Source organism: Teleopsis dalmanni, chromosome 2, assembly GCF_002237135.1.
Source record: "Teleopsis dalmanni isolate 2A chromosome 2, ASM223713v2, whole genome shotgun sequence".
NCBI classification, from domain to species: domain Eukaryota; kingdom Metazoa; phylum Arthropoda; class Insecta; order Diptera; family Diopsidae; genus Teleopsis; species Teleopsis dalmanni.
This window is the reverse complement of record NC_051847.1, coordinates 20159241-20172069: the sequence shown is the minus strand read 5'-3', so window position 1 is coordinate 20172069 and position 12829 is coordinate 20159241. Positions and strand designations below refer to the sequence as shown.

The following is a 12829-nucleotide window of genomic DNA, read 5'->3' as shown; positions in this document are numbered from 1 at the left end:
AGCTCATTTTTTTGTGTTTTTGAAATCATAAGATAAAAATCAAAATTTTACTAAAATTGACTATTATAATCGATAAAAAACACATAAGGAATAAACTAGTATACCCATATATCTATCTATGTGAAAGAAAGGAAAATGCAAACGTTGTAATTGAAAACTGATGACTTTCATGACAGGATATGCAGATAAGTTTATGTGTGGAGAGTAATTCAAAACAGTTGTGTTCTAAACGTATAGAACGTATTTATCGTACACTAATGCTGTGCAAGCCCTTTTCCTAACCCAGTACACGCGGTTGAGTGGTACTTGAACGTGTACGTCGTCGTAAATCTCCATGGATTTTGTGAAATGTTTGTACAAAACGCAGCTGTTCCCAGAAAATAATATGAGCATATCATGTGCGATAATCTTTAAGCATTCTTTCCTATCCTTCGTTTTTGGTATTCAATCATTGCGACTGTCAACTTGCTGGGCACTGAAATCTGTCTTGTTTGTGAATCAATACGATACGATTTTGAAAATGTGCCGATTTATGCGTGGCTAAGCAAAAAATGAATTCATTTCAGAGATTTGAAGGTCTCATTGACTTTTGGTTTGCACTGTTTATTTTAAGGTTTATTCCATTTTAAGGTCTTTAAAATTTTTTTTTTTTTGCTTTTGTTTCATCTCATCGTAAAAGGGGATGTGGTTTGCATTTATATTAGGGGTATATTATTGTATAATGCTAACACACAGTTATTATTAGATTTTTCTCAATTTTTACATGATGGATTTTGCATAACGAATTAAGATTTCAGTGTATTATATTTTCAGTTGATTATGTCGTCAGCTGGTAACTTTGATTTGTTATTTATTTTGAAGTAAATATAAAATTTCTTCAAGAACTTTGTACGAGGAAATCGTTGACATTTCAATTAAATATCTTCAATAAAATGATTGTTGCAAAAATATTTCCGGTAATAATATTTACAGCAATTTTTTTTTTTTTTTCATATTTTATGTACACAAAGCAAATCGGTTTGCTTTATAGAACAAATCTACTCAATCCGTATAAGTATGATAAACAATTCTATCAAGTTGGAATTTGAACATTAATAATAATAATAATGCCACAGAGTTTTGTATGTAAATTGCATATTTAATTTATTTTAATTATTATGTATAAAAATAATTCCATAATGCAATTCAGTTCCGAAAATGGTAGCATTTGCTGCATAAAATTATATAAATATTTTATATTATTTGTAACTAAGTTACTCTGGAATAAATTCACTTTAATGTATGTAGATAGCTACATTAGTTATACTTACAAACAAGCTTAACATTATTTTCCAGCTTAACATAAATAATCATTAAAGGTTGAGCCAATATTAAAAACTTTAAGTAAATTATTATAACGATTGAAGGCTGCATAATAAACCGTCTCAATATGTTGTGGAAGTTCAAAACTGTAGTATTAGAATAGAATTTTATGACATGAAGTACATTAGGGTAATAAAGTAACTGATCATGATCTGAGCTAAAAGAGTTCCAAAAATGCCTTTAACTGATCCTAAATCGGTCTACAAATATACAAAAATCTATTCGAATAAAGTTGTAAGAATAATTAATTATAATATAATATTGAGTCTTTATAAAAAACAGTCTTTAAAAGTTATAAAAGCTTAACATTGTAATATTAGAATGGGATCCCAAGACAGAAAGAACATTAGGATAATGAAGTCGCTGATTATGATCTGACCAGAAGAAATTCAAATATATCCTTATACGAACCCATTTTAAACCCTTATGCGATTTCCTAAAAAACTATTTGAGTGAAGTTATCAGCAAGTGTCAGAAACAGAAAGTTTGTAGATCATTGGTTAAATAATGCGGTCTTCGTTAAGCAAAAAATTTTCTTATTATAGTAAAAGGAATATTAAAAAGGAACTTTTTTAAGCAGACTTAATCGAAGGAAGGTTACTTTGGAGGTCGCTGCATTCTGAGGTATCGCTTTAATAAGTTTTATCTTTCCTACACTAATATCTGTGCATTTTGTGAAATAGATCTTGATAATTTAGAACACATTTTTTTGTGAATATTCAGCTCTTAGCAGTGAAAGACTTCATTACTTAAGTTGCATTGTTGTATCTACATAGAAACTCCTGTCGATCGTATCACTAATTATACTCCAACTAATCTAAAATATTAACATATAGAGTTAAAAACAAAGAATCTATAGAATTATGCGTAGTGGAACCATTTTTATTGCAGTACATAATAATAACATGTAATTCTATATATAACAACAATTTCTGTTAGACGAGTAGCTTAAGGGTAATTAAAAAAAACGCCTTGAAACCGAAGAATGAAATATTTTGTTTCAAAACAATCTGCAAGCCTTTAATAGGGTTTTAAACGTACTGTTTTATAGGTACGAAGATAGTCTCTGTTTTTATAGATAGTTCTTAAAACTTAAAAATCTTTCATAGCTATATTCCACACCAAGACCAAAAATGATCAATGTTGGACATTGAAAATGTCTTTACAACGAAATGGACTTACTTGTACACATTTTGATGTTTCAATGAATTGCAATTAAAAGAATGTAATTATAAAATAAACTCCTGCACTTCGATCATGCAAGCAGTCGGTGCCTAATTTGACTTTAATGTATATATTAACATAAATCAAAACCAAACAGTATTTGAGTAAGAAATTGATAATAAGAATAATATAACAAAGAAAATTCATTAAAAACCATAAACTTTTCAAATGATAGAAGAGAAATAAACAGGGTACCAGCTCCTAACGGATCAAAGCACTGCGACCAAAATGTTAGCACAATTTGCTTTGGGATCCAAACAAGTTTCCGATCTACCATAAAAACCATTTATAAATTTATTACTTTACTCCTTACAATGTTATTTATTAAAAATTTTAACATCTTAAAAAATTAATTATTTTAAAGTTAAATAATAAATAATTTTTAAAATGAGTTAAACCACATTTTTTTAAGATATGTACATATGTTAGTCTCATTGAAGTATTGTTCAGATAAATCACTCAATTCAATTTCAAAGGGTCTAAAAATATTTGAATGTAAAAAAAATATATATTTATTTATGAGTCATAATTAAAATATAATTATAAAAAATATAAAATTTATAGCAAATAAATAATTAAGTACTCAAAATTTATAGCAAATAAATAATTAAATACTCATGTAAACATATAAATATTTATGAAAGTGAAATTTTTCTATTATTTTTTTATAATAATACTACATAAAAAATATTTTGACCATTCGGTTTTCCCTAATACGATATAAAATAAAAAAGCATACTATGCCATTCCTGTCCAGTGACACGAAGCTTATAACTCATGCCCTTGTAATCGGCTTAAATCAACTTTTCATTAAAACTTACTCAACCGCATAAATATAAGTCGAAATCGATGTTCGAGAACCGTTGTGTACCCAATCGTTATTCTTACCCAAAACCCAAACCAAACCGAGCTCAACTAAGTAGCAATGTTATTTGAAAGCAGAAAATATTTAAGTGGTTAAGTAATAAAAAATATCTTCTATCCAAAAGTTTAATATGACAGTGTCACTGTGACGCATTTCAAAGGATGAGATACGTAAAACAAGACGAAAAGGCAGAGCAGTAAAAACATAAAACTTTTTTAATAGAAATTATTAACATCAAATGCATTTGTGAAAGCTGCTTAAGAATGATAATTTTGATCAACTTCCACTGAATATACTCGTAACTATTCCGTGTTAGTTTGGAGCTCTTAAGTTTTCTCAGCAGCGAAGGCTGCCAACTATCATAATTATTAAGTCGGCATCTTCTCCTCAAATTGATTTGACATTCGATGGCATTCATTCTCGTGTCTGTTGCTTATATTAGTAACATTATACAATACATAGTTTGTATCTGTGAGATACACTCGGAAGATGCTGTTGTTACTGGCAGATACTCGGCATTATATTAACTTTATTAAATCTTCATTATTAAAACAAACTTTATCATTGTCGACAGCAGTTAATGACAGTTTGCTTATACACCTTAAGGAATATTAAGCATCTGTTGTTGCAGGCGGCAGTGACTTTGATGTGTACGAGCACAGGGCAATCGAAGATATTTACTTAAAAAGGGGCACAATAACTTGAAAACTCTTATCACTTACATTGTTAGATGTCAAAGCTTTATAAATGCTTGTTTCTTTTTTGACTATGACTGTGTTGTTTGCTCGGCATGGCACTATAAAATCCAAAAAATGTAAATTGGCTGCCATTTGTTGCATGCCTCAAGCATCAGCTATATTTTATGTTTAATGTTTCAAATTCAACCTAATTAATTTTCACCAAATTTTAATTTTGTCTTAGGTTCACCGGAAATGGCATTTATTCATGCCTTGGCTGCCGCCACTGTTACAAGTTTTATAGCACGTGCCTGTCGAGATGGTCAATTGGCTTCGTGTGGCTGCTCGCGCGGTTCCAGACCAAAACAATTGCACGACGATTGGACTTGGGGTGGATGTGGCGATAATTTGGAATATGCGTACAAGTAAGTGCCTAAATACAATTTAAAATAAAATGTGGCATAATAATTTTTAAAATTAAGGAAATAGAAAATAGAAAAATGAGAACAAATTTTTTATTTTTATATTCACACTTCAGTTAGATTTTTTATATTAATTTAGAAAAATAAGCGTAAAAAAATTTCATTAAAATTAAGTGGAATAATAAATCTGAGGGACCCCAAATCATAACCTTAAATATCTGTAATTGCACTAGACTGCCATTATTTCTGCACCCTTTCTGTTTCTTTATACCCTATCCACTTTATTTAAAAGGCTGTTTGGTAACTATACTCGTATGTATATGTTGAAATGAACTTAAATCTTTTTAGTGACACTTAATAGTTAAAGTTCAAAACTTTAAATTAATATTTAATTATTATTAAATAATTGCACATTTTTCAATAACTGTGAAAACGTATTAAGAATAAAATGGAGCTGCACTACGCATTTAAATAATCTTCTAGACTTCTAGGCTTCACTGGAACTTAAGACATTTTTTGTCAATAAATCTTCAGTTTGTACTTACACTCCATATTTGCTATCAGAACTGCTGTAATCTGCAGTTATCGCTATATATGCAAATAAGAAGAAATAATATACACACCGTATTTTGAATTATATCAGCAATAATATGAGTCAATTGAGTAGTTACTTTATATACTACTTACTTACTTAGTCATTGACCGCGTGAGTTGTCATTGATCGCGTCCAGTAGCCTCCGCCAGTCCGCCCGATTAGTAACTTGCCGTCGCCAGTTGGTAGTACCGAGCGCTCCCAAATCGTTGATCACCTGGTCCTTCCACCGAATATATCCTCTGCGGGTACCGAATCAAACATCGTTCTAGCCGGAGGACTGTTTTTCATTCGCAAGATATAAGCAAGTCACTGAATTTCGTATGTGCTTAACTATGTCAATGTCGCGGTATAGCGGTACAAAGTTCACTGTTCCATCTAATTCAATATTCGTCGCCAACGCTTAAGGCACCATAGATCTTCCGAAGATTTTGTTTAGTAGTTTGAGTAGTTAGTATTGAACTTTTTCTTTCTTGAAGCTTATAGTAATTGCATGAGCGTAGTTATCTATTCACAGTGCTTTGTATATTAACTCGTATCTTTATTTATTTAATACTTAAGTCGTCAGTTTGGAGGATTGTATTTTTTTAAGTATGTATGAATTCATAACTCTCAATCATAAACAATTTTTGATTTGATTTTATAACGCCTTTTAGCTCGAGTCAATCCAAAATTTTAGAGATTGCCATTCTCATATCATTCAGTTCCATTAACACATATTGCGTAGGGTGTCCTTATGCCTGTTAGTATTTGAAACATTTTCATTTATATAAGGAAAATCGTTAAATATTTTTACACATTTGTTTTCACTGCGAATATATAAAATTATTTTTTATTGAAATTACACATAAATGCAGCAGAATTTTCACTCAACTCTGGCACAATAATTTATTGTTTTTCCAAGTTCATATAATTTTTCAGATTTTTGTTGTTTTTTTTTTTATATATTTTTATTTTTATTATTATTATTTTTTTAACTGTTTCATATATTTGGCTGTCTCAGTTACGTGGATGGCAAACGTTTTAATGCAAAAATTTGACGGTTTTCTGTGGGGGTGCATAAATTATGGTGGACCTCAGTTTCTCCCCACAAACATTTTCAGTTATTGATGCAAATATGTTGTGGTAAATGTCTGGCGGAGAAGGCCTCTTTGTGGTGTTCCGAGAGTGTATTTTGTTAATAACAGTACTTATTTGTAATGTCAGTTTGCCAGCCAAATTATATCAATCATAATATTTTGTTTTAAAATTTTAGTTTTTTTATTACGGCTTTCCGAACGTGTAATAAATTTGATTTATATATAAAAATTGCCGGGGTTTTATGCAAATCTTTTTTCATTAATATGAAAAGGTTAAAACGAGCAATTGGTGCTATAACGTACTATTTATTATATTGCTTTTTTACACTCTGATTAACTAGACTGGGAGGGATTTGTAGTTTAATTTGACTGCATGGTCATAATTCACTGAGTTAATATTAGCCTTTGGTTTTTTGCAGATAATAAAAATATGATTCTCAATAAAAAGAAAATATTTAAAACCTCACATAATTGATGCTGTAATCCATAATGTTACAGACAATTCAGCTTTAAGTCCAACTAAACTTTTCGATGATACTAAAATTACAAAATTACGTTTATTTACTCTATTGTAAATAAATATAAATCTTAATGCAGAAGAAACAATTCAATTTTTTAAGATTAAACATCTTTTGTACAGTCAGTAAAATTTCTTTTTAAATATTATTTCATGTTTTACATTTCGAATGTTATGTAAATGATCCTGTTGAGTTCCTATTGGTTTCTGGATTCTGAATAAGAAGTACCCTAAGTGGTCTTTTTGAGTTTCGGGAAGAGCCAGAAGAGTGACACGATGCCAAATCATTGTGAAATTATGTTAGTTGAATTTATGGTAAAATGGTCTCGAAGAGTCAATGTAGTATAAGACGATGCATGATCTTCTCATAGTCCTGACATCTTTTCAAGAACAGTTTTACGTAAATTTTAACTTATGTCTAAAATATATTCCTTGTGAACAATTTGGTTTGACAGAGGATATTTACATCTTTCCCCACTAGAATCAAAGAAAACTGTTATGATTCGATTTATGACTGATTTATAAATGGCTTCGGCGCTATTTTTTCAATATTAGCTCACTTTTAGCTCGGTATTCGCTTGATTCGTCAGTTGCTTCCGGAACATATGATAGAACAGGTCTGCTTTCAAATTCAGAAACTATTGTTTGACAGTATTAAATGTTTAACAGACTTAACTTTTAAAAAATGAAGTGTTGTTGGCCTTGAACGAGATTTAATTCTTAGCAGACTCATAACATCTTTGGAAATTAATTAAGAAACGAAGCTTCAAACACTACTATTTGCCAGCTAACAATTGCAAAAAGTCAGGCTCTGAGAAGACTTTTCAATGTACCATGGTATATTAGGACGAATGACATCCTCAGGGACCTCAAGATTGATCCCATCAAAAAATACATAAAGGATAGAGCCCTGAAATTATTTACGAAAACTAATAGAATTAACAACATCGCATTACCATATCTCAGAATAGTTAGAGGCTCCTCAGGGAGGTATGCAGATCTGAGGTCAATTATTGCTTACTCTGATGAAGTGATAAACAATAATCCAGTCAAGGTGTAAAGAAGGGTTTTGAAATAACTCGAGTCAACATAATAATAAAAAATTTATAGTAATACTGTAATAATAATCATAGTAATAAAACTGTAAGTCAGAGTAGAGTGTGTTTCATTCTTCGCAGTCAGTAAGTTTTTAATGTTAAGTTCAAATTTGCATAAGCAAATAATTTCAAAAAATGAATATTTCAATTAATGAAGGTTATGAAATGAATAATAATAATAATAATAATTAAGTAATAAAAATAAGTACTTCCTTCCAATTAATGAAATTAATTATTTATTTATTGTGAATCTTTTAACAATAACTTAATGTGTGTTATTTACTTATTAATTGAGTTGTTGAATTACCGTTTAAATTATTTTTTATGAAAATATACGAAATATATTAATTAATTATTAAATAACTCTTTTAACAAATAACGAAATATTATTAATACACGCGTGTATATAATGGTTTGAGGAAATTATTTATTTGAAAGGAACAAGTATTAAATGGAATTATACTCAATAGTTTTATTTCATTCTTTTATTCCATAAAAAAAAATTTTTTAAGCCAAAAAAAACTATTCCTTGGTTGCCTTTTACTTTGTTTATCCTCTGTTAAAATCCAATAAAGAAATAAATGTGATTGTCAGGACTAACCAAGTATTGTATTCACATGTATTGGTCTATCTAAGCTCTAAATACTCTCCACTGTTTCAATTTGCCCTATAACTTTTCTGTGCTCCTCTTCCAATGGAAATAAAACAACCCCAAAAATGTGCAAGTTGCAAATGCCGATGCATGGTTAAGGCAAAGCAAAAGAATTAAATCCTAGCTGTTGTAGGCCAATTGCTCCAAATGTTCAAATATCCTTGAACGTTTGTTACATTGACGTAAAGGATAACACAAAACACTGAAAAGAGCGCAAACTTTTGCCTAAGCTTTACAGTGAAATGAAAAGCTGAGCGCCCAGCAAATGAAAAATTCAAATGTGAAAGTTTAGAAAGTGAAAAATGAGTAAAGGATTTATTTTCCTTTCGTTTTAGAATAGCACATAGAACATTGTGAAACGTTATGAAAGTTAGAAATAATATACAATGCACCCAATAGAATACAAAAAAAAAGTGATATACCATAGTAGTAAAAGTTTATTAATAGCTTCGATAAAATTGACTAAAGATGACTAAGTTTTATACCAACGTTAACATTTATATACGTTAACGTTATACTTCGCATATAGGGATATGTATCCGGGATACGTATATGTCTGTTGACATATGTATGTTTAACAGAAATTTATTTCCGGTTTCTACTTGCTACCAAAGCTTGTTTACCTGTTACATTAGTTTGAAAAAACGGATAAAAATCAACAAAAATCATTAGGGCTTCCGATAAAACCGGAAGCCATGGTAGAAATATGCACGTATTGAACGTAAACAAACGCTAATGCGACACATTAGACTTGATTTAATGCTTCACGAAATCACATCCAAGAAATTAAATATCAACCAGACGCCACATTTGCAATCACGATTTTATGCTTCCAGCATAAATTTTGCGCTTTTTTCTAATTTGTGACGCGTGCCATGTTCCTTTTCAGCAGGAGCACAGCAAAGTTGTGTATGTGGATGGCTTGTGGAGCACTTGGAGCAAATATTGAACGCATATAACGAAGAGAATAAAAACGTTGTGGTTTTAGGAAAAAAATACACTACAGTTCACTCTGTAAATTGGTTTTTCTTTACAGTCATTGCTCAGCTAAAGTTTGTGGTAGTGAAAGCTTTGCGCCTGGTAAACACAGCACGCAAGTATATCGAATTTTATTTTTTAAGTCAATAATGGAAAATGTACTTTCCTGTATTAGACCAACCATTACTCAAGAGAAATTTTTCCTTCTTTTAGTTGTCATTTTCATTTTTATTAAGTACTGACAATAATGGCAAAACTTTGCAATTCATATAACGTGCACTCTTGGACTTAGTTCGATATTAACCTTCGTGGAAGCCAATCGGAATCAGGACATTACAAAAATGCTCTTAATCTCTAAAGAAAGTACTTTCAATGCACATGAAAGCTTCGAAATAAATATTCAGGATTAAAACAAAATTACTGTAATTATTAAACACCACATACACACAGACCCCATACCGGCGCATATGCAAGCGAACATAAACTCTGTTCGCAATACAGCAGCTTATGGGCACCTAAGTGCCACATAGCAGTCATAACACAAAGGAAGAGGTATATTCAAGGATTACCACAAAAGTCGTGTCAATACAGTTTAAATGACGCCATTAATTTTTGTTGCCTTTTCAACGTAAGTGTTTACGTTCCTACACAACGCATGCACTCAGCCTTACGTTAAACATATGTGTAAGTATTTACTTGGCTCGGAAATGGCACTGCCGCAGTACTTGTGTCTTGCTATTCCTCTTGCTATTTCTATGTGTAAACAAATAAAAATTGTGGTTATAAAACGCACACAATTGTGGTGCTTCTATTAGGATACCAAATTCGGTTGCAAGTGCTTCTCCATTTGCTACGGAACGTAACGTGTGGAACATGTGGGTGGCTCGGCGGCTTGTTTATGGAAAAAGGGTGCTAACTCTTATGTGACAAATGCTCACACAATCACACGTTATTGGCCATTGTTGGCCTTTGTTCGCAGTGGTATTAAAATACTTACTTCTGCTTTTGAAGTCTTACCATGTTTTATTGGAGTCCATATTGCTCCTGTGATTGATTAAAAGGACAATTGTGTACGATATTTTCAGCAATAAAATGTCCTTTATTGAAAGGTAGCAAATTAAAATTGATATATGGCAAGTACACGAGCTAATAAAAAATAGCTAAAGTAATTATTTTGATGATGACTTGTACAACCTTTTGGATTTTGCGCTGTAAAGGTTTCTATTAAAAATTTTATGAACGAATTTTATATACAATTATTGAGTTTTTGAATTAATGTTAGGATGATAATGAATAAACTTCTATATTAGTAGTAATTTGTCAAGGAGAAATTGTGAAGAAACAATATACAGATTTTAACCTCACTATAAAAATGTGTCTATTGAATTCAAAGATAGAATACATTGAGCAAATGTACCTTTATCACTGGAACGAACTTTTTAAGGGTGGGAATCACAATAAATATAGTAACAGAAAAAAACTCACAACATATATTCTGCTGATTCATAATATGAATGTGAATAATAGTAAAACTTTAAAAAGTCTTACTTTTTAAGTTTTTAGACGCAAAATTTATTAGTAGGATGCAATCTATTTTATAAAATTCAGACACCTAAAACGTTAAGTAATGGTTTTAATAGTGACACCGCTTCCCCTACTAGGAGTTACAATTAACTCTTAGGCTATTTTGATATCACATACTAGATAATGAAAAATTATGTTTTTAAACCAACCTGTGCGGTTATTGATGAAGATTACTTTTTGGAGTTCTATGTTTTGGACTAGTTTCGTAAATGCAATTTTAACAGTACTTTCTGCATTGGAACTGAGTAGAGTTTTAGGTTTCTATTGGAGTCCGTTTTTTTGAAAAAAAATCCTGTACTGTTATTGAGATGCCCCGTGAAGACATCAGTCTTGTGGTAGGTTTGCTCACGCTTCACAATGAAATAAGGAACAATACTAGAAGATTGGATGTCCCATTTAATTATTTCTGTGGCAGTTGAGTGCCTCACATCTGGTTTGTAATTGCCCAACACATACGCCGCGCTGATTTATTGTTTTAGGGGCTCTATACTTTGAGGTTCTTAGGTTACTTAAAGAGCTGCCTCTAAAATGCTTTTTCAAAAATTTAAGATGGTTTTTAAACCTCTTTCTTATAAGATCAATATGCTAAAGAGTAGCGTTAGGATTGCCGGTATCACTCAACCTAACCTATTTTTTTTTTAATTTTATGATACATCCATAAATATTAAATTCAAGTGAATAGTTTTATTTTCATATGAAATAATCTTTTTCTATCTTATTTTGTTTCCTTTTGTTTCTAAACATTCTATAATCTAAAAAGAAATTGTGTTTTTTTTTTCGATTTAAACAAAATCGCACTTATCAGTTTCATAATTCTTATGAAAACTTTAAGAATTTTGCATATGTTTTGTTACTCATTTTACAACGAACATAAAAAACTAAAAACTTATATAAAAAGTTTTTACTATATTTATTGTTTACCAAGTGAAGAACAGTTTACCGTCCCGTCCCGTCCCGTTCCGTCTCTCCATTCTCATTTCTATTTAGCACATAAAACAAAAGTTTTATTGCAGCATTTTAGTAACATTTTGTTGCTGAACAGAACTCAAATTTGCCTCGAAGTGCACATACATTAACATTTTCTGTTGCTTGTAGTTGTCAACTACCTCTTCATTGCTGTTGTCCTGTTATGCAGAAATGTTAAAATGAAAAATGGCGTTGTTTATTGTCGTCAAACACTTGCTCACTCACACATACAGTCACACATTATGACTGCCATTGTACTTTTTCAGGCGAATACTTAAAAGAGTGCCCCATTCATCTGTGCTAAGATGCATCTTTTGAAAACTGAAAACTTTTTAACAGAAACTACCAAAAAAAAAAAGGATGTAAAATTTGTTTTACTTGGTACTCGTACGTCCGTCCCTTCGCGCTGTAAGCAAAGTTTTTATAGTTTGAAAAATTTCGTTAACTTATGAGTTTTTTTATCTGGAAGTCAATATGTGTTTTCAAACTTATGTGGTTCTTTGGTAAAATATTATATAAACATTTATCTAAGTATCAAGCAAATCCAATTATTTTAACAACAAAATAAGCAAAAATATGCATAAATATGAATAAAATATATTCTTGTGAAACTATTGAAAGAGTAGCTCTTAAATATTTGCTCAATGTGCTTTATATATTTATGTTTTGGAGATTTTTGTTGGCATAATTTTGTTTCTTTTACCAAATGCTGTTTTTTACTGACTGTGGCAACAGTTGCTATTTCTTCTTCCACCCACTGCAGCGATTGTTTAAAGTTAACCAAGTGTAATTTTTTTAAGCACCCTACACTTTC

General features: G+C 30.6%; 1 protein-coding gene across 1 annotated transcript in view; it reads left to right on the top strand.

Moving 5' to 3' along the window:
- LOC119674066 (protein Wnt-5-like) overlaps nt 1–12829 on the top strand; it is a 39363-nt gene that overhangs the window by 4172 nt on the left and 22362 nt on the right. Inside the window, exons 4-5 of the mRNA XM_038085190.1 lie at nt 814–832; nt 4373–4553. Coding sequence (XP_037941118.1) covers nt 814–832; nt 4373–4553 — 200 coding nt within the window. The remainder of the gene's footprint in view (nt 1–813; nt 833–4372; nt 4554–12829) is intronic.